Source organism: Haliotis rufescens, unplaced genomic scaffold (genome assembly GCF_023055435.1).
Source record: "Haliotis rufescens isolate VD_foot unplaced genomic scaffold, xgHalRufe1.0.p SCAF_123, whole genome shotgun sequence".
Lineage (NCBI taxonomy): Eukaryota > Metazoa > Mollusca > Gastropoda > Lepetellida > Haliotidae > Haliotis > Haliotis rufescens.
In genome coordinates this window covers 180,276-206,133 of record NW_025963806.1, presented here as the reverse complement: position 1 = coordinate 206,133, position 25,858 = coordinate 180,276, and the positions used below count along the sequence as shown (strand labels likewise).

General features: G+C 42.8%; 1 protein-coding gene across 5 annotated transcripts in view; it reads right to left on the bottom strand.

Annotated features, from left to right (window-relative positions):
• LOC124117427 (GTPase-activating protein skywalker-like) overlaps nucleotides 1-25,858 on the bottom strand; it is a 63,109-nt gene that overhangs the window by 2,535 nt on the left and 34,716 nt on the right. For 2 of the 5 annotated variants that reach the window (XR_007220253.1, XR_007220254.1), the window contains exons 5-11: nucleotides 24,268-24,358; nucleotides 20,373-20,476; nucleotides 19,144-19,365; nucleotides 17,909-17,992; nucleotides 14,323-14,481; nucleotides 7,712-7,920; nucleotides 168-6,319 (exon numbers count right to left, since the gene is read on the bottom strand). Coding sequence is in view for 3 of the 5 variants with exons in the window: in XM_048393949.1 (XP_048249906.1) it covers nucleotides 6,184-6,319; nucleotides 7,712-7,920; nucleotides 14,323-14,481; nucleotides 17,909-17,992; nucleotides 19,144-19,365; nucleotides 20,373-20,476; nucleotides 24,268-24,358 (1,005 nt within the window). In the remaining 2 variants the exon portion in view is untranslated. The other 3 variants (XM_048393949.1, XM_048393950.1, XM_048393951.1) reach the window with 3 other exon arrangements.

Sequence of the window (25,858 nt, the reverse complement as noted above, 5' to 3'; positions counted from 1 at the left end):
CACACTGGACCTAGACAGTCGTAGTTCTAAGATCGGTTCATGGAATAACTCTGTCAAGGTGATCGTAGCTTACGATTACCTCTACTACCACACTGGACCTAGACAGTCGTAGTTCTAAGATCGGTTCATGGAATAACTCTGTCAAGGTGATCGTAGCTTATGATTACCTCTACTACCACACTGGACCTAGACAGTCGTAGTTCTAAGATCGGTTCATGGAATAACTCTGTCAAGGTGATCGTAGCTTACGATTACCTCTACTACCACACTGGACCTAGACAGTCATAGTTCTAAGATCGGTTCATGGAATAACTCTGTCAAGGTGATCGTAGCTTACGATTACCTCTACTACCACACTGGACCTAGACAGGCGTAGTTCTAAGATCGGTTCATGGAATAACTCTGTCAAGGTGATCGTAGCTTACGATTACCTCTACTACCACACTGGACCTGGACAGGCGTAGTTCTAAGATCGGTTCATGGAATAACTCTGTCAGGGTGATCGTAGCTTACGATTACCTCTACTACCACACTGGACCTAGACAGTTGTACTTATAAGATCGGTTCATGGAATAACTCTGTCAAGGTGATCGTAGCTTACGATTACTGCAACTCCCAGACTTACAAAGGTCTCAACGTCACTGTAACAACTGTCACAGGAGAATCCTTATTGGCACTGTGTCTTAAAATTGGTGCCAATCTCAAAGTACCGAGGATATTATATAATTTTGATGGTCATGAGGTCTTGGAAGTAGATCATAGAACTTTAAATGGATATTAAAAATAAAGTGAAACAATATTTAACTTCCTGAAGAACCGTCATCAGTGAAACCATGTAATATCCAAGGTTGGGCAATAATATCGGCAACAATAGTTGTCTGCTGTGTTAATCAGGATGTTTCTCAGAATAAACAAGTTTCACTCTCAACCCTAGAACTGCAACTAAACTCTCAACTGAACTCAAGGTTTAGAAACAAACTTGGATAAAGATAGTCACACGCAGTTTCAAAGAAATCAATGTACAACTGAACATATATACATATTTACACAAATAAACATACAAAATTCAAATTAAGGTTATTGGCTGGCTCAAAGATGGGCGTATGACAATACGACTGATATCACGCCGGATGATGAAGGAATGATGGGGTATATTAACAATCTATGAAAAATGGCAACGTATGAAAAGGTGACTGTGATTTCTTATCACCATGATACAAATAAATATATGATCCCAATAATGAGTGCCAGGCTCCATTACACAAAGCAAGAATATTTCTACAGCTTTCGTAACTCCAAGGACAATATTAACAACACTATTCTTCTAAATCTCCAGCAGCCTCTTTTTCATCTGTTGTATCGTATCTCAGTTCCATGTCTCAGTTCCGTATCTCAGTTCCGTATCTCAGTTCCGTGTCTGTTCACTCATCATGCTCCTGCTATTACCAAGGCCAGAGCAGTGTATTTTCGTATTGTATATTTAGCCCTACCTTATATTTTAGAAAAGTACAAATAAGAGTTGAAAACATAAAAAAAATCTTCATTTAATAGAAATCTGAATATATTTACCATCATTGTGTTTGTATTTTTCACTTTATAATAATAATAATAATAATAATAATACAGTCAACCCAAAATGTTTTATTATGCCTCCTGTCTTCAAAGGAGTGAGTGAGTGAGTGAGTGAGTGAGTGAGTGAGTGAGTGAGTGAGTGAGAGTGCTTCCAAGGGTATGTTTCTCACCTTAACAAGACGGGCGATACAGAGTGCTCTGTCATTTCATCATTTGTGTTTTGATTGTTGCTTTCCTCCTATGTGTCGTCATTTATTACAATGGGTAAGGAATAGGTCGGCGGGGGTAAATCTTTGTTGTAATCAAGACTAAGACGAGTAATAAATAGACACTCGTCCCAGCCCTGCTTGAAAGTCAATACTTTGCAGTTACCATGGTAACACATCATGGATGAAAGTTGTCATGGTAACACATCTTCACTTAATTTCATTGAATCAAATAAATTTCAAACAGAACATAACATCAACGTAATATCAGTTTGGTAACCACCGTTACATGTCAGATCTCTGCTCATCGAGGAACACATTTCATAATGTCATTATGTGTATTGATAACATACAACGAACGCTTGAAAATTAAACACGTACATCAGACATAAGTTTTACAAAGTAATGGTAAATTTACACATATTGATTTATGTTTTCTCTATTTTTTCCACTGTAAGGAAATTTCTAAAAAGATAATGTCATTTGGTTCTTGTTTTGACAATTCGCAATTTGTATGAACAAAATCTTTCCAAAACATTTTTAGGACTATTTCATTGTTATTAAAATTAATGTAAATTCTTTCAACTTAACAAGAAATTGTTGTTTTAGATATTGCACATAAAAAACAAGAAAGCACCGTATTTGTTGTATTCAATGCTCTACTCATAAAAAAACCTTACCATATTCATTACACACCATTACATCATAAAGTGCTGAAAACTAAGAGACAATTGCACATTATTTCAACAATCCAACCACATTAAAACAAAACACACCTCTGACGACAAAACCAAAAGCTGATTCAAACAGTTCCTAAAGACAGTTCCTAAACTCTTGTGAAGATTTATTTAGTCTCTTGTTACTTCTAATAACCTGGCAAAGACTTGATCTTTTGTGGTTCCTGGGTTTGGCCATACTCTATTTGTATTTGCATATGTTGTCCTACAGAGTTCCTACCAAAGGAGCTGTGTATTTACACTTAACTGAGTCTTAAAAAACACGTGTTTTTTGTATCTGTGTCTTAAAGAGGGTAGCTTGAAAGTCCTAGAGGAACAAGAAAACAATCGATTTGTCATACCTGAACAAAAATATATTACACACGTTACGCTACTAGTCTGATAGGAAAATAGAAACAGAATATATTACACAAAGTCTTCACATAACAATGCAACACAAACCTTCAACAAGTTTACAATTGAGAGTATTATTCATTGCACACAAGAACCCTGTTTTCCTAAGCAATATGTGCCCCTACATATAAAACCCAGTGTAAGGATTTTGACATATGTTTTACTGTCGATATGAAAATTAATAATTATAATACTGATTACCGTATTTGACGTAATAAGCGCCCAGGGCGCTCTCAAAATTAGAAATAGGGGGCTCTTATCAAAATGTTATTTTGGTGAAAAAAAACAGAGTTGAAAGATACATTTCGTGGTTTATGCTGACAGCCTGAAATGTTTATGTACGACAGATATATTTTTCCAGAATTTAATGCCCATAATTAAGGGTGCATATAACACACGAGTGCGTATTATACGCGAATAAATAAGTGTTGTGTACATTGATCAATCGGGTGCTAATTGGCATTGTTCACAAACCAATTTCTTAGCAAATGTCGCCGTGGGCGCTTATTACGTCGAATACGGTATATTTTTTTACACAAATTTCCATTTTAAAGTTGGCGAATCCGTAATGACACCTAATGCCAGGCCCCACGTGTGACATTGTCTCAAAGCTATCACTTACATTAAGTGACTATCTACTACACCAAATACTGGCACGACACGCCTAACCGATTACTGATAATATGAATCCCTATAAAAAATTACACACTGGCCGATCCAGAAGGGAGGGAGAGCGTCTGCCCCCCTCTTTCTTCAGACACCTAATATGATAACCTATGTTTTTGTTCACTTCACCTCACGTTTGTTCCATTGCCTTTTTCAAAATCCTCCCTCTGCTACAAATATGAGTATGAAATCGTCACAGCCACTTGGGATTCTGCTGCAGGTACAACCACATCTGTGTGTATCGGGGTGTAGCCACCAAGTATTGTCTACATGGTATACACCATACCCCCGACTTACTAGGATTGTACAGTGATAGCAGCCATTCTAAATTATCTTAATTTACATTGAAGAGATTCCTAGTTACTAATATCACGCTCTACAGTGAAACAATCAGTTCAGTTTACACTCCTCAGACCCATATTTCAGTCACATCACTGCGTTTGATGTCGTAGATGTCGGTTACCGCTTTGATGAAAACCACAATGATCATGATCAGGGAGAATCTGGGACTTGAACCCTAAACCAGCAGATCCTGGCTCGACAAAGGTACACAACTCTGCACAGCGATTGCAGCTCAAAGACCACTGGGCTTCCAAGCAAATCTCATGCTCTACAGAATTCAACTTGACAATATCTTTCATCACAATCAATGTTGCATCGCTAGTCTTGTATCATATAGTCACATATATATCATATCATATATATCATTTCATATATCACATCATATCATATATCATATTTATATGTCATACCATACCACTCTTGCAGTACATCATGTGATAATTATGCCAAGCTTGTTATAAAGCAGGAAAATTAACACATCATCTTGCCTTTGATATTCATTCATGTCTTGAATCTAAACACATCATTTCCGACAGTAATTTTAACATTGAGACATGAGAAGAGTGTAGGTGTATTACAAAGTGAAATCATTGCAACCTGTGTGGTGGGGAATAGGGCACAAGTATTGTATATCACTCTCAAAGATGCTACCCTTTAATCGCAATATGTATCATATAACTCCACTTTCCCCAACACTGTCTCTCCACCCTATCCTCTGTAACTACCACAAGCAGCTACAGCCAGAAGCACCATCATATGGCTAGGTCACAACATCCACAACGCCTAGCTACTGTCTACATCCTCACACCGACAACTGACAACACCTAGTGCAACCACAGCCAAACTGACATCACAGACCAACCAGCTTCTTTACCCTTTCATCTCTGCCAAGGCATATTTCATATCCCAGCTGTTTATATTTGCAGACATTCCAACAATTAAACAGACATAGATTTAGAGAGCAGATGGTAATGAAATTTACTGCTTATTTATTTACTTGCTTAATCTGTGTCTAAAAGGTTTAATACTTTGGTCCTTTTGCATCCCTTTCAAACCTTTTAGTTTTGCTTGTAGACAGGTCATGTCACGGAGATGCACACCGGCAGCTTAACTTTAGTCCTGTTTGAGAGCTTGATTGCTACATCATTAGATGTCTACTCAAGACCTCATCATCGACCCTACCATCTTGTTGTGTAAGACTCACTCTCTGATTGTCACCCCACATAATGTCCTGCTGTCAATGAACAGCACTTCTAGGAACAGACATATGGTTTCATTATCTGTGTCATTCATTGGCTGGCTGGATGTTTGAGACAAATGATCCCATCGGATGGATGTCTCACTGCCTGGCTGGATGTTTGAGACAAATGATCCCATCGGATGGATGTCTCACTGCCTGGTTGGATGTTTGAGACAAATGATCCCATCGGATGGATGTCTCACTGCCTGGCTGGATGTTTGAGACAAATGATCCCATCGGATGGATGTCTCACTGCCTGGCTGGATGTTTGAGACACATGGTTGCTATCACACACTATGTCCCATTCATTGTGTCCCAAGGCTGTTCCTTATTACCAAATGTAAGTTCTAGAGACATGATCCTGTTGCCTAATTCTGTCTGGCACTGTCAAAGTCTATTTCTATGACACATGGTCTCTTGGTTAAACATGCTTTCTTTGGCTGTCCACAACACATGACGAAAATGGTCAATTCTATGTCTAAGACACACAGGGTGCTATTGGCTGATTCTATGTCTAAGACACACATGACACCAGTTCTATGTCTAAGACACACATGACACCAGTTCTATGTCCAAGACACACATGACAGCATTGGCTGATTCTATGTCTAAGACACACATGACACCAGTTCTATGTCTAAGACACACATGACACCAGTTCTATGTCCAAGACACACACGACACCATTTCTATGTCTAAGACAAACATGACGCCATTGGTTGATTCTATGTCTAAGACCCACTCCAACCCATTGATTATCTCCAACCCTATGAGAAACATGATTCTATTGGCTGTCTCCAAGGAGACCATAACCATGGTAACATGCACGACATATCTGTATCCCACTGCAACACTTGTGTGTCGGCTCCTGGTTATTGAGACACGTCTGTGCTTTCACTGAAAGTCACACTGTCAACACAGCTGATCCCCTTTCAAAAGTCTGTATTTCTGAGAGACATCACAGGATCCATGTGAAGCCTGAGACACACACAGAAAGTAGGCCATGTCACTGTGATCATGGTGATGCTCACTTGAAACCATACACCTCAACCACCTTACAGGTGAAATCCTGCTTTTCACACAGCGGGTCGTTGTCGAAGGTGTCACACTTTTCTGTACGACAATGTACCAGGTTTTCATCGAGTTGGATAGCTTCACCTTGGCTGAAAAGACAAATAACAGGCATAGCAACAACTTGTGCTTTAATGTTGTAAGAGCTAGGTTGAAAAAATATAAGCAAGTAGCTTCATTACTCATTTCAAAAAATAAATCTATAAATCTATAAATCAAATAATAAGAAATAATTTGTATGTTGACATTGTATGATGATTCTCTCTTTGCCTAAAAAATACGTAGAAAATTACCCAAACAATATCATACATACTCATGTCTTCATCACTATCATGTTAATATAGATTTGTACGTTTGTTGTAGGGCTGTGACGGATACGCGAGTACCCTATAACGGGTTGGGTATAGATGGACTCGAGTCTGTTTTTAAGTACCTGAGAAAGGGAGATAACTCTACATGAAACTTGTTGACAAGGACACAGATCTCCTAAGCAGTGCACACAGCCACAGCAGGCCGAGGTAACGGAAGAGAAATGTTCAAGCACCGTGTGATCTCACTTTGACCCTGGGGGGCCCAGGTGGCCCAGTCGTCTAAGGCGCCACGATTTGCTGTGCAGAGTTGTGTCCCTTGGGCAAGCCAGAAAACTATGATTGTGGGTTCAAATCCCGCTTCGCCATGATTATGTTTCTAGGTTTGTCAGCTCCATACCCGTGCTCGTGGGTTTCACTGAAGTGGTAAACATCTGAGACCTGCATCACTTCGGGCTTTCCTCCCACATTAAGCTGTCACGCTGTGATATAACTGGAATACTGTTAAAAGCGGCGATGAACCAAACTCACTCACTCACTCACTCACTCACTCACTTTGACCTTGATACATGAGAACTTCAAACAGCTCAATACATATGAAAAACAGATCATTCCTGGTCAAAGTAAACACAAACCTACTTGGCAACTTTTGAACAGAAACCACTGGACAATGCTAACAAGAGATCTATGTCCTTGACAACAAGTTCATTTAGAGTTATCTCCCTTCCATGAGTACCCAAGTCCTTGCAAACGGACTTGAGTCCATCAACACCCGTCCCTTTATTATTGGGTACTCTAGTGACCGTCAAAGCCCTATACGTAACCACCTGATCCATTTGGTTGCCTCTTATATTCTAACCCATTCCCGTGAAGATTCCGGGGCAGAATAGGTCTTCAGCAACCCATGCTTGCTGTAAAAGTCGACTATGCTTGTCGTAAAAGGCGACTTACGTTATTGGGTGGTCAGGCAGCTGACTTGTTTGATACATGTCATCGATCCAAATTGATGTCAATCACTGGATTGTCAGGTCCAGACTTGATTATTTTACAGACCGCCGTCATATAGCTGGAATATTGCTGAGTGCGGCGTTAAACAACAAACAAAACAAACAAACAAAACTAACCCAGTCCACACAGGGTCACATCTTATGCCAAGTGAGAGTGGTGAAGACTTACCCGCCACCAATGGTGAGGATAGAGGTGTCACCGGCCAGGAACATGTTTGCTGTGTTGGGGATATCTTCATACAAGAGTCCCACCCAATCATACTTTAACTTCATGGGGTACAGTGTGAAGATGAACGTCTCGCCGGTGCCAAAGTATGAGAGATTCTTCTCCTTTGACTTCCTCTGCTGCCATGAAGCTGAACAGAAGGCACCAAACACCTGCAAACAGAGAAAACAACGATGAACAGAAGGCGCCAAACACCTGCAAACAGAGAAAACGTCAATGAACAGAAGGCGCCGAACACCTGCAAACAGAGAAAATGACGATGAATACAAGGCGCCAAACACCTGCAAACAGAGAAAACGACGATGAACAGAAGGCGCCAAACACCTGCAAACAGAGAAAACGTCAATGAACAGAAGGCGCCGAACACCTGCAAACAGAGAAAATGACGATGAACACAAGGCGCCAAACACCTGCAAACAGAGAAAACGACGATGAACAGAAGGCGCCGAACACCTGAAAACAGAGAAAATGACGATGAACAGAAGGCGCCAAACACCTGCAAACAGAGAAAACGATGATGAACAGAAGGCGCCAAACACCTGCAAACAGAGAAAACGACTATGAACAGAAGGCGCCGAACACCTGCAAACAGAGAAAACAACGACGAATAGAAGGCGCCAAACACCTGCAAACAGAGAAAACGGCGACGAATAGAAGGCGCCAAACACCTGAAAACAGAGAAAACGACAATGAACAGAAGGCGCCAAACACCTGCAAACAGAGAAAACGACAATGAACAGAAGGCACCGAACACCTGCAAACAGAGAAAATGACGATGAACAGAAGATGCCATATCTTTGTACATCTCAACACCAGCCCTCTATCTGGCGACCAGTTTTGTGCCATTGTTGTCACCTTCATTATACCTCGGAAGCAATGCGGTACTGATGTAACATGACGTAATCTGTGAATAAACAATAGATCCTCAAACTTTTTTCGGTTGAGTCCAATCACAGGACTCAACCCAATAAAAGTACCAGAATCTGTACTTTACTCAGAAAAGTGTTATCCCAGATGTACATTGATTACTTTTACATTTGTTACATTTGATTACTTTCTAAATGGCATTGTATGTTCACAGATTATGTCATGTTACATGGGAGCTGTGCCAGGTTACACTTGTCAGGGGGCTACACAGAGTACTGATCTGGACTACCAGTTGTCGGACTTTCATTTTGTGGAAGCCTCGGTGGCTGAGTGGGTTGGATCGCTGACTTTGTGTGCTGGCGATTAGGTGCCCCACTCTGGCAGTGTGGGTTCGAATCCCGGATGGGACTCAACCCCTAAAATGACAAGAATCTGTACTTTACTCAGAAAGTGGTATCCCAGATGTAACATTTGTTACATGACGTAATCTGTTTTTATCAGATCCTGCCACAATAACATCATACAAATGCCGAACAACGACTATTGTAAGCCTATTATTATTACCCTATTCGACCTAATAAGCGCCCAGGGCGCTCTCAAAATTAGAAAGAGAATTAGAATATTATTTTGGTGGAAAAAAACAAGAGTTGAAAGATAAATGTTGTGGATTGTGTTGACAGCCTGAACTGTTTATATACAACAGATGTATATTTAATAGAATTTAATTGCCCATAATTAAGGGTGCATATAACACACGAGTGTGTATTATCCACGAATAGATAAGTCTTGTGTACATTGATCAATCCGAAAGGGTGGTAATTGGGATTGTTCACTTGCCAATAAATTAACAAATATCGCCGTGGGCGCTTTTTAGAGCGGGGCGCTTATCACGTCGAATATGGTAAGTGTGGGAATGACGATCATCTCAGCGCTTAGGTCGTTTCATGGAACCAGACAATCCAGTGACTGACATCGTGAGTATCGACCTTCGCAACTGGGATACGATGACATGCATCAAGCAAGTCAGCAAGCCTGACCATCAAATCCTGTTAGTATGGGAATGACGATCATCTTTGTGGAACCAGACAATCCAATGACTGACACCATAAACATCAATCCACTTAATTGGGATACGATGACATACATCAACCAAGTCAGTAAGCACGACCACCCGATCCCGTTAGTATGGGAATGACGATCATATTCGTGGAACCAGACAATCAAGTGATTGACATCATGAGCATCGATCCACGCGATTGGGATACATTGACATGAATCAACCAAGTCAGCGGGTCTGACCACCCAATCCCAGTAGTCATGTCCTACGACTGTCGTGCTGGTCTTACATATTTATGCACAATGTTTTCTGTGGTGAATACGTAAGCTTGCACAGAAAATAACAAATAGTTCTGTGCAGATAATACCGTATTCGACGTAATAAGCGCCCAGGGCGCTCTCAAAATTAGAAATAGGGGGCTTTTATTAGAATATTTCTTTGGTGAAAAAAACAGAGTTGAAAGATAAATTTCGTGGTTTATGCATACAGTCTGAACTGTTTATATACGACAGATGCATTTTTCCAGAATTTAATTGCCCATAATTAAGGGTGCATATAACACACGAGTGCGTATTATACACGAATAAATAAGTCTTGTGTATATTGATAAATCGGAAGGGGGGCTAATTGGGATTGTTCACTAGCCAATATATTAGCAAATATCACCGTGGGCGCTTATTAGAGCGGGGCGCTTATTACGTCGAATACGGTATGTTTGTTTTCATGTTTTTGGTTCAGCAGATCTGCATTTAAACAAAACTTTTATTAAAAGTATCACCTAAATTGCAGATTATTTTCAAACACTTCAACATTGACATATTTTGACCTGATTCACATCTATCATGAAACAGCTGATCAAAACATGCTAAACTAATGTGCAACAATGCTGCGCTAGGCCCTTGTGGGTGTATACAGAAAATCAATAACACAAGCCCCCAGCTGTTGCAAGGAGTGGCGCAGGCTAAAGAGACATGTTTTTTACTGACCCAGCACAAAATGATTATTTCACAGAATATGTGTGGTATTGATTTGTTGGGGCGGCAGAAATGTATTAACCTGTTGCTCTTGCTGACCTATTTTATGTTCAATGTAAGACCCAAATTACAGACACTTAGCTTTCCATACAACATGAATGTCATACATGGAGTCCCAGTCGGAGATCTGTATTCACCCTGATGAACACGAACCAGCAGCCCAAACTTCTAGTGTCAGAAATAAACAATAAATATTTAAAAGCTATACTGACTCGAAGTCACATGGCCACGGGCTGTTAATTTTATCAGCCTCATGCCAGGACTTTTTTTGGGTGGTGAGGGGGAGGATGGGGATGGGAGCGGCAGGGTGGTGAGGGTGAGGATGGGGATGGGAGCGGCAGGGTGGTGAGGGTGAGGATGGGGATGGGAGCGGCAGGGTGGTGAGGGTGAGGATGGGGATGGGAGCGGCAGGGTGGTGAGGGTGAGGATGGGGATGGGAGCGGCAGGGTGGTGAGGGTGAGGATGGGGTTGGGAGCGGCAGGGTGGTGAGGGTGAGGATGGGGATGGGAGCGGCAGGGTGGTGAGGGTGAGGATGGGGATGGGAGCGGCAGGGTGGTGAGGGGGAGGATGGGGTTGGGAGCGGCAGGGTGGAGAGGGTGAGGATGGGGATGGGAGCGGCAGGGTGGTGAGGGTGAGGATGGGGTTGGGAGCGGCAGGGTGGTGAGGGTGAGGATGGGGATGGGAGCGGCAGGGTGGTGAGGGTGAGGATGGGGTTGGGAGCGGCAGGGTGGTGAGGGTGAGGATGGGGATGGGAGCGGCAGGGTGGTGAGGGTGAGGATGGGGATGGGAGCGGCAGGGTGGAGAGGGTGAGGATGGGGATGGGAGCGGCAGGGTGGAGAGGGTGAGGATGGGGATGGGAGCGGCAGGGTGGAGAGGGTGAGGATGGGGATGGGAGCGGCAGGGTGGAGAGGGTGAGGATGGGGATGGGAGCGGCAGGGTGGTGAGGGGGAGGATGGGGTTGGGAGCGGCAGGGTGGTGAGGGTGAGGATGGGGTTGGGAGCGGCAGGGTGGTGAGGGTGAGGATGGGGTTGGGAGCGGCAGGGTGGTGAGGGTGAGGATGGGGATGGGAGCGGCAGGTTGGTGAGGGGGAGGATGGGGTTGGGAGCGGCAGGGTGGAGAGGGTGAGGATGGGGATGGGAGCGGCAGGGTGGTGAGGGGGAGGATGGGGTTGGGAGCGGCAGGGTGGTGAGGGTGAGGATGGGGTTGGGAGCGGCAGGGTGGTGAGGGTGAGGATGGGGATGGGAGCGGCAGGGTGGTGAGGGGGAGGATGGGGTTGGGAGCGGCAGGGTGGTGAGGGTGAGGATGGGGTTGGGAGCGGCAGGGTGGTGAGGGTGAGGATGGGGATGGGAGCGGCAGGGTGGTGAGGGGGAGGATGGGGTTGGGAGCGGCAGGGTGGTGAGGGTGAGGATGGGGTTGGGAGCGGCAGGGTGGAGAGGGATGGGCTTGGGGTTTTTGGCCCAAAAACTCAGGTCAGCAGGTTGAAAAAAAATGTAAAACAAAAATATTTCCAATCATTTTTTCGTTTCCCTAAAATGTTAAGGGATCATCCATTTGATATTATCTTTGTATCGAGATTAAATTACTGTTGGAAACACTAAACAAATGCTTTTCTGGCTTCATTTAATAAATACAAATCATAGGGCTATAGCATATATCAAATTAATGCAATTCTACCTAATCGAGTCTGTCCTAACTGACACTGTGATTACCCTTAAAATGTACTTTTACAGGTAAAATGATGATAAACTTAGAAAATATTTGTGTGTTGTCATGCATGTATGAAATGGTTTAAAGCCTGAGGTAATTACCTAGCACCTGTCCCGAGGTGATGACCTAACACCTGTCCCGAGGTGATGACCTCACACCAGCCATGCATTCTCATATATACAATGTCACCTGAATTGGGGGTGGTCTCAAAATATTGCTGTTATTGTACTATATTGATATACATATATGCATTGACAGGGCAGCAATTAAGATATGTACTGCATTATATTCGCTTGGAATAATTATGGAATAGTTAAAAGCTATGAAACGAGATGAGTATTGGAAGGCTGGGGATTTTGAATCAAGAAATATTTGTTGACATTCTATTTCAAAACACGATTTTCAGACTTCTGCCATACTGGTGTAATTCTAGCAAAGGCTGTGATGATCAATCCTTTGACATGTGAGAGTTTGACTGTTGTGTTATGTCTAGCCACGTTCCCTTTACAGTTAGCCTAGATAAGCTCAGTAGGGTTGAGCTCACAATGTCTGACTGGCGTATGCAAGACAACGTGACCTCTTGCACCGCCAGGACATCTGTCTTTACTGTGCTCTTATTCAGGCGAATATTTTCCGATGGTCTGAAGTCGACATAGCAAGATGTCAGATATTTCTGCATGGTCGCCTTCAGACTACTGATGGTTGGCGTGACATTACCAGGTTCCCGGACGTTATGATAACTGGCGGTATCCATGACAATGACACTGGGGTTCCAACCAGTCTATGAACACATCACCAGTCACATCCCCATGATAATCACCAGTTTTCTTTTTAGCCTTGAAAAAAAGCCATCAATAAGACAAAGATCACGGCTTCCGGCGTTCAAAACAATGGCACGATAACCTTTAGCTGATGATTCCATGGGTGATTTCGTCCATCTGACGGTAGCCACCTGTAGTCTGTGGAATGATTCTTATTCACCCAGGGTTTATTAAGGACTGAGATAGTCATGAATGGTGCGGAGATCATGTGACCTATTGGACAACATCGGCCACGTGCAGTGTATCAAAATCCCATCTCTCTCGTGGAGTCCGGGAAACATTAATTGTGTCTTTAATTTCCTCCCGAATTTCAGAATTCTACTACAGTGCATGTTGGCACCGTTGTGACCCCTTCATTCAAGATGTCTGCTTGTACACGTAACAACATGATAGTTTCTTAAACAACTGTTTCCAGTGATGGGAATAAAAATAACAAACAACAGATATTGTTGGGTACAGGGTGTTCATAGCAATTTACCAAATTGACTTTTAAAAGACTACTTTGAGCTATTTTGCAATTCATCTTTCTCATTTGGAGCCAAAAGGAGTGTAGCCGTTATTTTAATAGCAACACTCTGTGAAAAAATTCTATCCATCTTTAACGGGCAAAAAAATTCTAGCATTTCCGACAGCACCTTAGGTATTTTGCAGCTACAGCTACGAAACCAGGTATTTTTTTTACTTAAAACTATGAGCCTGAATTTTTATTAAAGAAAAACACACCTTGCAACAATGTAATTTTTGTTCAACATTCTGAAGCATAATTATTTTTTTTAATACTATCTGAGCCCCCTACAGAATATCAAAATGGATGATCCCTAAGGAGGAAGGAAAATTTTAAAAAAAATTAACAAGTATCTTCAACAGGTTTTCAATTAAGTACTCTAACCAACTGATAAATATAGATTAGCAAAGTAAATAAGGTAGGTTTTCTCCAACATTTTTCTTTTTTAGGCGGAAAACAACAACAACTGCTTTGTTTTCATATTTCATTTTTTAGGAGACAGCAAATTCTTAAACAAAGATATATAAAAATTCTGACATTAATAGTTTTTGTGTAAATCTCACCTCATTCTCAGTGTTGCGTATAAAGAAGAGTGTCTGTTGCCTGGACTCAATCTTGCTGTAGACAGTTCGTAGACTGGTGCCGTGCTCATCCGACGTGAACAGCAGCTCCGGCACACACACTGCCAGCCGGGCGGGCAACCAGCTCCATACGGTGTGCAACTGCAACAACACAGTCCTAGTTGAACATCGACATCGAAAGTGAAACCTCTAGACAGTAGTAACATAGTCGGGATTAACAATTTTCTGGATTAATAAATTTCACGATATATAAATCATGGGCAGAGTACTATTCCTTTAACCATATAAGGGCGTTCCTTTAAGGATTGTATGGAAGGTAACAAGAATATCTGGGTTTGAGATTATTGCGTTTCTCTGTAGGTTCCCAGTCAATATTGGTCCCAGCAATATTCCAGCTATATTCCAGCTATATGACAGGGATTCGAACCTTGGCCTTCACCGTCACAAGCGAGCACATTAACCACTTGGCTATACCACGGCAATAGATTATGTCCTCAGATACACCACACAAACTCAGGCAGTACTTGGAGTCGTTAGGCAGTACTTGGAGTCGTTAGGCAGTACTTGGGAGTCGTTAGGCAGTACTTGGAGTCGTAAGGCAGTTCGTACACACATGGTGCCTAATCCAAGAAGGTTTTTTTCTAGAGGGGGAGCAGTATCAGGTCAGTATCGGGTTGAGAGGGAGCATTCATTTAACAAATACTGTCAGTCTCTAGCAGATCAGACAAGGTGATAAGGATGTCATACAAAATGCATCAATGTGGGTCAAACTTCCGCAACATTCAATGTTCAAGTTTTAAAACAGGAAGACAAGAAAGTTCAAATGAATACACCATGTTAAACACAGTAAAGAACAGAATATAGGAAACATTTTGATTGGTCAACATGCAAACTTGTAGACATCTACAAGAATCAAAATAAACACTGACACACAAGACTGATTAAATACCACATCAGCATTTACTTTACCATACAGCTACACAAACAATACTTTGTGGTAATATTTGCAATTTCTTATTTTGCCATGTTCATGTCACACATACTGCATAAAAACAAATAATGATGGATTCAAAAAAAGAGTATGTGTGTGTCTGTGTCTGCTTGTACTAGTCACAACTAATGCCTGTTATACAGTGCTAGCCCACTGAGATACAATGCCGCAGTTTAACATGGATACCCTACTCAGACACAGTATACTGACGCCCACCAACCACACCTTGTCTTTCAGAAGCTGAATCATTTCAGAAAGCTGAGATCCGATTGGCTCAGGAACCAATGCATCCTTCATGAGAAGTTAGAAATGGGATCACCCAACACAACCTTCTATCTAACCAGGTATCTTCAGCTATCATATGAGAGTAAAGGGACCAATTTTACAAACACTAACGAGGCACTACAAGTTATCTTTACAGGAAGTGAGTGAGTGAGTATGCATTTACACTGCTGTAAGCAATATTCCAGCAATATCACAGCAGGGAACGCCAGACACTTCACATATTGTGCCCATTTGGGGAATCAAACCCAGGTCTTAGGCGTGACAAGCAAATGCTTTAACCACTAGGCTACCTCACCACCCCTTATCTGAAGAGATATGTAGCAACTACTATATGTACAGAATGTTTTCTCTGGCTTCTTTCTCCAATGTAACGCTATGTGATGCTGCAACAATATTCCTTGCCATAGCATGCCTCTTCAAGGTACCGTATTCGACGTAATAAGCGCCAGGGCGCTCTCAAAATTAGAAATAGGGGGCTCTTATTAGAATATTATTTTGTTGGAAAAAAAACAGTTGAAAGATAAATTTTGTGGTTTATCATGTTGATGGTGACAGCCTGAAATGTTTATGTACGACAGATATATTTTTCTAGCATTTAATTGCCCATAATTAAGGGTGCATATAACACACGAGTGCGTGTTAAGCGAATAAATACATTGTGTACATTGATCAATCGGAAGGGGTGCTAATTAGGATTGTTTACTAGCCAATATATCAGCAAATATCGCCATGGGCGCTTATTAGGGTTGGGCGCTTATTACGTCGAAGACGGTACTCGTTTCAAAATACCCGTCAACAAATCTGAACTGAAGTACACAATTTAATCCCATTATTATACTGTCTGGTTATAAAAACGTGTTCATTGTATATCTTGACTTATGTTTGTAATATATTTTATTAATTTTATTCAAAATTTCATTCAACATTGTTAACATTAATTTCGGAAAAATCGTTTGTGAAGTGATCAGTAGAATGCACAACTCATCATTCTTTACAGCAACCACGGTCAGACTACCACTATTGACCCTTGAAATGAACCTTAGTTGCCATACATATATCATAAATGCCATACTTTGACTCGTGAAAGGTCATATTTGTGGCAATTTGGCTATTGTGTCAACATAACATTTCCGAAATCAAAATACATGAAGAGCAGGAAGTCCCTATGGTGACTCGTCAAATTGTTCCATACGTAAAAATATCCTGCAGTAGCAATCACCTGTACCAAAGTGTTACGCTTATGGTTCTTATAATTTCAAATATATTTTGTAAAAGCTGCAAGTAAAATAACACGACATTGGAATATACTATTCCTGATAAAATAATAATTTCAGATACAATTTCTTCCAACCATTGCATCAAAATTCTTTGAAGTTGTATCACTGGGTATTACAGTTGTATCACGGCGTGTCAGCTTAATGTGGGAGGAAAGCCCGAAGTGATGGAGGACTCAGACATTTACCACTTTCGTGAAACCCACGAGCACTGGTATGGTGCTGACAAACCTAGAAACATAATCGGGGCGAACCAGGATTCGAACGACAATCATAGCTTTCTGGCGCGCCGAAGAGACGCAACTCTGCACAGCGAATCGAGGCGCCTTAGACGACTGGGCCACCAATGCTCCCACAGCAAAATGGTTGGTTGGTTTGTTGTTTAACGCCGCCCTCAGCAATATTCCAGCTATATGACGGCGGTCTGTAAATAATCGAGTCTGGACCAGACAATCCAGTGATTGATATCATGAGCATCGATAAACCCAATTGGGATTGATGACATGCATCAACCAAGTCAGCGAGCCTGACCACCCGATCCCGTTAGTCGCCTTTAACGACAAGCATAGTCACCTTTTATGGCAAGCATGGGTTGCTGAAGACCTATTCTACCCCGGAATCTTCATGGGTATCACAGCAAAATGAGACAAGTTTACCTTCCATAACGAAAACAGCTGTGTGAGTGATGTAAAATATTTTTTGAGACAGTCAGTGGCCCCCATAATTATATAAAATAAACCTAGCTACACAAACACGCTAATTATGCACCAATAAAAAAATGAAAGCAACAATGCCATGAGGCCGCAGCCTTGGCAGAACACTGAGTATGTGATCAGTAAAAGTTGGAAAGAAGTGGTGCCTTTTGACAAAAATATAAACAAAACTAAAACTTTTCACATCACAGAAAAAAACCAATCGCTGTGCATGAAGAAAACAAACTGAAAAGGTAGCAGAAGCAAGATGTCCGCCAATGACGTGCCCATGCTACATTGACAGAGTTGTTTCCCCTGATACTCACATCTTCCTGAGTGATAATGCTACTTTTGAAATTTGGGAAAACGTGAATCCCGAGAGACCTGGACCTACCCCGAGAAGTGGAGGGCTGCGTGTAACAGAAGTGAGTGAGTGAGTGAGTTAGGTTTAAGGCTGCTTTGAACAGTTTCTCAGTTTTATCACTACGAGTACGCTTACTTTGGCCGGAAAGCCCAAAGTTTGACAGGTCTAATGGTCTAACCTGTGGACTACAAATCATGGTTGTCTCCCTTAGTCCTGCCAGGATACGTTGATCATAGATTAAATACCTGATTCTTTCTGATTGGGATCAATGGCTTGTCAGAATTTTATCCATTTCGACATGTTTGAGGGAGGGAGTTAAAAGTCACGTCAGCAATATCTCAGCCATATTGTGAATTGACATGTCAGAGCTTGAACTAGATATGGTACCAAATCTTCCAAAATTGAAACCAAATCCAAAACTGAAATTCAAAACATATGAGCAAAGCCCAGGGGGAGAATCTCAGATTTGAACCTTTGATCAGAGGTTTCTTGCATACCTAAGCAGCGTTAGAAATTGGCACTAGTTCTGTAGTCCTGGCCAATCTGCCCAATAGTTAAGGCATCATGAGGACTAGTAGAAATTGGCACTTGTCCTGTAGTCCTTGCCAATCTGCCCAATAGTTAAGGCATCATGAGGACTAGTAGAAATTGGCACTAGTCCTGTAGTCCTTGCCAATCTGCCCAATAGTTAAGGCATCATAAGGACTAGTAGAAATTGGCACTAGTCCTGTAGTCCTTGCCAATCTGCCCAATAGTTAAGGCATCATAAGGACTAGTAGAAATTTTCCATTTTTAATGGTTTGGCTATATGTAATCATTATAAGGACTAGTGGACTAAAAATGTTAGTTTTACCCCTACTAAGTGGCGTAACTCTTAGAGTGATTTGCGGTACTTTAAACAAATGCGCCACCAGTGCTCCTTGTGCCAATTTGAAAACAGAAATGACATTGTCTGAACAGACTGGGTTTCACATCCCCCTGCCAGACAAATGAAGGGTTTTTAATTACCTGATTAAAAACAATCTTTTCGGAATGGTCAGCTTCTGTTTCTGAGACTAGATAATTTCCAACAGCTATATAATATTCATTTATAGTCATTATTTATGCACAATCTCAAGCTGGTACAGAGTTTCATACACTGGTTTAATAATTTCACATTGCAAATTTGGCACACACACAAATCTTCCAACTACTCACCATATCGGGCGTGAGAACACTTGACCCTTTCATATGCTGCATGATGATTGGTCCACTAAATGACCTTGACATTGGTACTCCAATGGAGTGGGTGGAAGCCCGTCTCATCATAAGGTCGGTCTTGGCAGAATGGATGTGAATTCTGCTGTTTATGTACATCTCGTGTTTCAACTCCAGACGTTTGATTTCCTTCCGAGACAAACCACGTATGCCAAAGGCAATCTGAATCATGAACAGTTGAAAAATATGTATTGCATGAAGAGGTTTCTCATCTTATCTATCATCACATGTTATCTGCCACTCAGTGTATATCATCACGTTATCTGCCACTCAGTGTATATCATCACGTTATCAACCACTCAGTGTATATCATCACATGTTATCTGCCACTCAGTGTATATCATCACGTTATCTGCCACTCAGTGTATATCATCACGTTATCTGCCACTCAGTGTATATCATCACATGTTATCTGCCACTCAGTGTATATCATCACGTTATCAACCACTCAGTGTACATCATCACATGTTATCTGCCACTCAGTGTATATCATTACATGTTATCTCCCGGTCAGTGCATATCATCAGATAATATCTACCACTCAGTGCATATCATCAGATGTTATCTACCACTCAGTGCAAATCATCAGATGTTATCTACCACTCAGAATATATCATCACAATTTTTAACCACTCAGAATATATCATCAGATGTTATCTACCACTCAGTGCATATCATCACATGTTATCTACCACTCAGTGCATATCATCAGATGTTATCTACCACTCAGTGTATATCATCATGTTATCTCCCACTCAGTGCATATCATCACATGTTATCTCCCACTCAGTGTATAACATCATGTTATCTCCCACTCAGTGTATAACATCATGTTATCTACCACTCAGAATATATCATCACATGTTTTAACCACTCAGAATATATCATCACATGTTATCTGCCACTCAGTGCATATCATCACATGTTATCTACCACTCAGAATGTATCATCACATGTTATCTACCACTCAGAATATATCATCACATGTTATCTCCCATTCAGAATATATCATCACATGTTATCTACCACTCAGAATATATCATCACATGTTATCAACCACTCAGAATATATCATCACATGTTATCAACCACTCAGAATATATCATCACATGTTATCTACCACTCAGAATATATCATCACATGCTATCTACTACTCGGTGCATATCTCACCTTCAAGAATTTGGTGAGATCCACTGGCATCTTCTCACAGAATCGGCTGATGTTGTTTGAGATGTTGACGCTGACGGGCTCTCCGTTTGAGGCAGCTCGCTTACCTGCAGCATGAACACCAAGAGCATCACCCATCTGATCACTGGCATCATCACATATTAGTATTCTTACAACAGAGAACTTTCCAGATCAGAAACCCCAACAATCCTCAACAGGGAGGGAGTAAGTACCACATCATCTAGAAATCATTATTACATCCTCAGTAATCCAGGGTATTATATCTTTATTCTTTCATGATAAAGACCCTGGGCGCATTGGCTACATAGTTTCCTGCTGAAACGTAATCAAGAGACTAATGGTACAAGATGGAGGAGGTCAGAAACAAATGGTACTATCCTCAGTGTTCCCGTTTACCAATAATTACCAGTTTTTTAACTGGTAAAATTAGGCTTGGACCGGTAATTCATGTGACTGCCAGTCCCTGTGGACGGCAAATAAAGTACCTTATTAATCTTTGTTGTTGAACAAAACATTGGCGAGATTCATATATATATATGAAGTATATTTTTCAAACAAAGTCAGGTTGTCTGTTTCCATCAGGGTTTCCATTTGTCTTTTTTTTGTGCAAGTAAAATATATATTTGCAGCGACTCGAAATATTCAAAAAAAGAGGGAGAAAATTGTGACTGAACTTTGTGTGAATGACACATAGATCTGACTAAGTTACTTCATAGATGAGGTCATTGCATTGAATTTCAATAGAGTTTTTAATTGGTAATTTTTAGTTGCCAGTTTCAGGTACAGTATGAGGATGGCTAGGACCGCTCTGTACAGTGTGCAGCTCACCTGAGTATTTGGCGTACAGTATGAGGACAGCTAGGACCGCTCTGTACCGTGTGCAGCTCACCTGAGTATTTGGCGTACAGTATGAGGACAGCTAGGACCGCTCTGTACCGTGTGCAGCTCACCTGAGTATTTGGCGTACAGTATGAGGACAGCTAGGACAGCTCTGTACCGTGTGCAGCTCACCTGAGTATTTGGCGTACAGTATGAGGACAGCTAGGACCGCTCTGTACAGTGTGCAGCTCACCTGAGTATTTGGCGTACAGTATGAGGACGGCTAGGACCGCTCTGTACAGTGTGCAGCTCACCTGAGTATTTGGCGTACAGTATGAGGACAGCTAGGACAGCTCTGTACAGTGTGCAGCTCACCTGAGTATTTGGCGTACAGTATGAGGACGGCTAGGACCGCTCTGTACAGTGTGCAGCTCACCTGAGTATTTGGCGTACAGTATGAGGACAGCTAGGACAGCTCTGTACAGTGTGCAGCTCACCTGAGTATTTGGCGGACACTATGAGGACGGCTAGGACCGCTCTGTACAGTGTACAGCTCACCTGAGTATTTGGCGGACACTATGAGGACGGCTAGGACCGCTCTGTACAGTGTGCAGCTCACCTGAGTATTTGGCGTACAGTATGAGGACAGCTAGGACCGCTCTGTACAGCGTGCAGCTCACCTGAGTATTTGGCGTACAGTATGAGGACGGCTAGGACCGCTCTGTACAGTGTGCAGCCCACCTGAGTATTTGGCGTACAGTATGAGGACAGCTAGGACAGCTCTGTACAGTGTGCAGCTCACCTGAGTATTTGGCGTACAGTATGAGGACGGCTAGGACCGCTCTGTACAGCGTGCAGCTCACCTGAGTATTTGGCGTACAGTATAAGGACGGCTAGGACCTCTCTGTACAGTGTGCAGCTCACCTGAGTATTTGGCGTACAGTATGAGGACAGCTAGGACCGCTCTGTACAGTGTGCAGCTCACCTGAGTATTTGGCGTACAGTATGAGGACAGCTAGGACCGCTCTGTACAGTGTGCAGCTCACCTGAGTATTTGGCGTACAGTATGAGGACGGCTAGGACCGCTCTGTACAGTGTGCAGCTCACCTGAGTATTTGGCGTACAGTATGAGGACAGCTAGGACAGCTCTGTACAGTGTGCAGCTCACCTGAGTATTTGGCGTACAGTATGAGGACGGCTAGGACCGCTCTGTACAGTGTGCAGCTCACCTGAGTATTTGGCGTACAGTATGAGGACAGCTAGGACCGCTCTGTACAGTGTGCAGCTCACCTGAGTATTTGGCGGACACTATGAGGACGGCTAGGACCACTCTGTACAGTGTGCAGCTCACCTGAGTATTTGGCGGACACTATGAGGACGGCTAGGACCGCTCTGTACAGTGTGCAGCTCACCTGAGTATTTGGCGTACAGTATGAGGACAGCTAGGACCGCTCTGTACAGCGTGCAGCTCACCTGAGTATTTGGCGTACAGTATGAGGACGGCTAGGACCGCTCTGTACAGTGTGCAGCCCACCTGAGTATTTGGCGTACAGTATGAGGACAGCTAGGACAGCTCTGTACAGTGTGCAGCTCACCTGAGTATTTGGCGTACAGTATGAGGACGGCTAGGACCGCTCTGTACAGCGTGCAGCTCACCTGAGTATTTGGCGTACAGTATAAGGACAGCTAGGACCTCTCTGTACAGTGTGCAGCTCACCTGAGTATTTGGCGTACAGTATGAGGACGGCTAGGACCGCTCTGTACAGTGTGCAGCTCACCTGAGTATTTGGCGTACAGTATGAGGACGGCTAGGACCGCTCTGTACAGGGTGCAGCTCACCTGAGTATTTGGCGTACAGTATGAGGACGGCTAGGACCGCTCTGTACAGTGTGCAGCTCACCTGAGTATTTGGCGTACAGTATAAGGACGGCTAGGACCTCTCTGTACAGTGTGCAGCTCACCTGAGTGTTTGGCGTACAGTATGAGGACGGCTAGGACCGCTCTGTACAGTGTGCAGCTCACCTGAGTATTTGGCGTACAGTATGAGGACGGCTAGGACCGCTCTGTACAGTGTGCAGCTCACCTGAGTATTTGGCGTACAGTATGAGGACGGCTAGGACCGCTCTGTACAGCGTGCAGCTCACCTGAGTATTTGGCGTACAGTATAAGGACGGCTAGGACCTCTCTGTACAGTGTGCAGCTCACCTGAGTGTTTGGCGTACATTATGAGGACGGCTAGGACCGCTCTGTACAGTGTGCAGCTCACCTGAGTATTTGGCGTACAGTATGAGGACGGCTAGGACCGCTCTGTACAGTGTGCAGCTCACCTGAGTATTTGGCGTACAGTATAAGGATGGCTAGGACCTCTCTGTACAGTGTGCAGCTCACCTGAGTGTTTGGCGTACAGTATGAGGACGGCTAGGACCGCTCTGTACAGCGTGCAGCTCACCTGAGTATTTGGCGTACAGTATAAGGACGGCTAGGACCTCTCTGTACAGTGTGCAGCTCACCTGAGTGTTTGGCGTACATTATGAGGACGGCTAGGACCGCTCTGTACAGTGTGCAGCTCACCTGAGTATTTGGCGTACAGTATGAGGACGGCTAGGACCGCTCTGTACAGTGTGCAGCTCACCTGAGTATTTGGCGTACAGTATAAGGATGGCTAGGACCGCTCTGTACAGTGTGCAGCTCACCTGAGTATTTGGCGTACAGTATGAGGACGGCTAGGACAGCTCTGTACAGTGTGCAGCTCACCTGAGTATTTGGCGTACAGTATGAGGACGGCTAGGACCGCTCTGTACAGTGTGCAGCTCACCTGAGTATTTGGCGTACAGTATGAGGACGGCTAGGACCGCTCTGTACAGTGTGCAGCTCACCTGAGTATTTGGCGTACAGTATAGGATGGCTAGGACGGCTCTGTACAGTGTGCAGCTCACCTGAGTATTTGGCGTAAAGTATGAGGACGGCTAGGACCACTCTGTACAGTGTGCAGCTCACCTGAGTATTTGGCGTACAGTATGAGGATGGCTAGGACCGCTCTGTACAGTGTGCAGCTCACCTGAGTATTTGGCGTACAGTATGAGGACGGCTAGGACCGCTCTGTACAAAACCTTTACACCTTCAACCAGGAAGCAGTCTGTTATCTTCACCTGAAACAGAGTTCCCAAGTTGACAAACAGAATATTACCTTCATCAGTAGCAACATCCAGTAACTGACTTTCCGATATTTGCCCATGTGCACTTTCGTGATTCTTAAACCTGATGGGTCTGTTGAAGAGATATGCCGTTAAATTGCTACAATGGTGGGAACAATGCAATAAGGCATCATCCATTGCTCATGACGTCAAAAATAATTGATAATGTCATGTGAAAAAATCAGGACAACAGGCTGACTTCAGTGAAGGTTCTCTGCTGGGCTGACATTTCATACAATTTTCGTTCTACAAATGACAATCAGTAATACATAGAATAACCTACTCGCAACTGGGATTTACAGCTTATCTGTCCCCTGTGAAGGAAAGGTGTATGTCCGGCACCAAAGGCTCAGGAATGTCCGGCACCAAAGGCTCAGGAATGTCCGGCACCAAAGGCTCAGGAATGTCTGGCACCAAAGGCTCAGGATTTACTCACTTCACCCATACAGAGGAGATGTTTAATAATTCCTCGTGGCCAGCTGGTTATTTTCTAAATATCTGTCCCATGCCCACTCGTACTAATCTGCCCCATGATCAAAGAAGGAATCCTTCCTGCATGTGGATATTTTCCCAAAGTGGGCCCAAGTTTATTATTATCAAGAGTGAGTGAGTGAGTGAGTGAGTGAGTGAGTGAGTGAGTGAGTGAGTGAGTGAGTGAGTAATGAGGGAGGGAGTGAGTGAGTACACCACCATTCAGCAATATTCCAGCAATATCATGGCGGGGGACACCAGAAATGGCATCACATGTTGCATTCATGTGGGGAATCGAACCCGGGTCGTTGGCATGACGAGCTTACATTGTAACCAGTAGACTACCCTACCACCCCATTATTACATGGTGCTGTGACAAACAAGTCCCTGCCAAACAAACACAATCCATTCACCGTAAAGTCAGAGCCGTAGTCCCCCTGAACAGCCCAGGGGTTTAAACAATTCACATCAAACGAAATAAAATAAACAATACAAAACATATCAACCAATTATTAAAATAAAATGACAAGTTCCTTTTCACCGGTTTTCCAAGAGGAATATAATACAAATTGTCAAAATTATGATTAAAATCATGAATAATTATCCAGATCATAAGACATGTTCAAATACTAACTCCACTACTCACATCAAATAGCTACCAGTATCAATAACCCAGGTAACTAGACATGATCAATATTCATATCAATTAACAAATTTCATCATTCCAAACTATCCACATCAATCATCCAGATAATTAGAAAGAACCGATACTAACTAATCCACTACCCACAACGTCCAAAATCTAACTGAGACGGCGACAGTATTTCTATATATATATATCCTCCAGACCAGGGGATAAAGCACAAGGCTGTTAAGTCCTTTAATCTCAGACAAATATGTGCCCGTCAGGAGGTGCGCACTGCCTCCTCGATCACGCCGCTGCCTGACACAGCGAGGTGGCGGGATGTCGACGTGTTGTGGTCA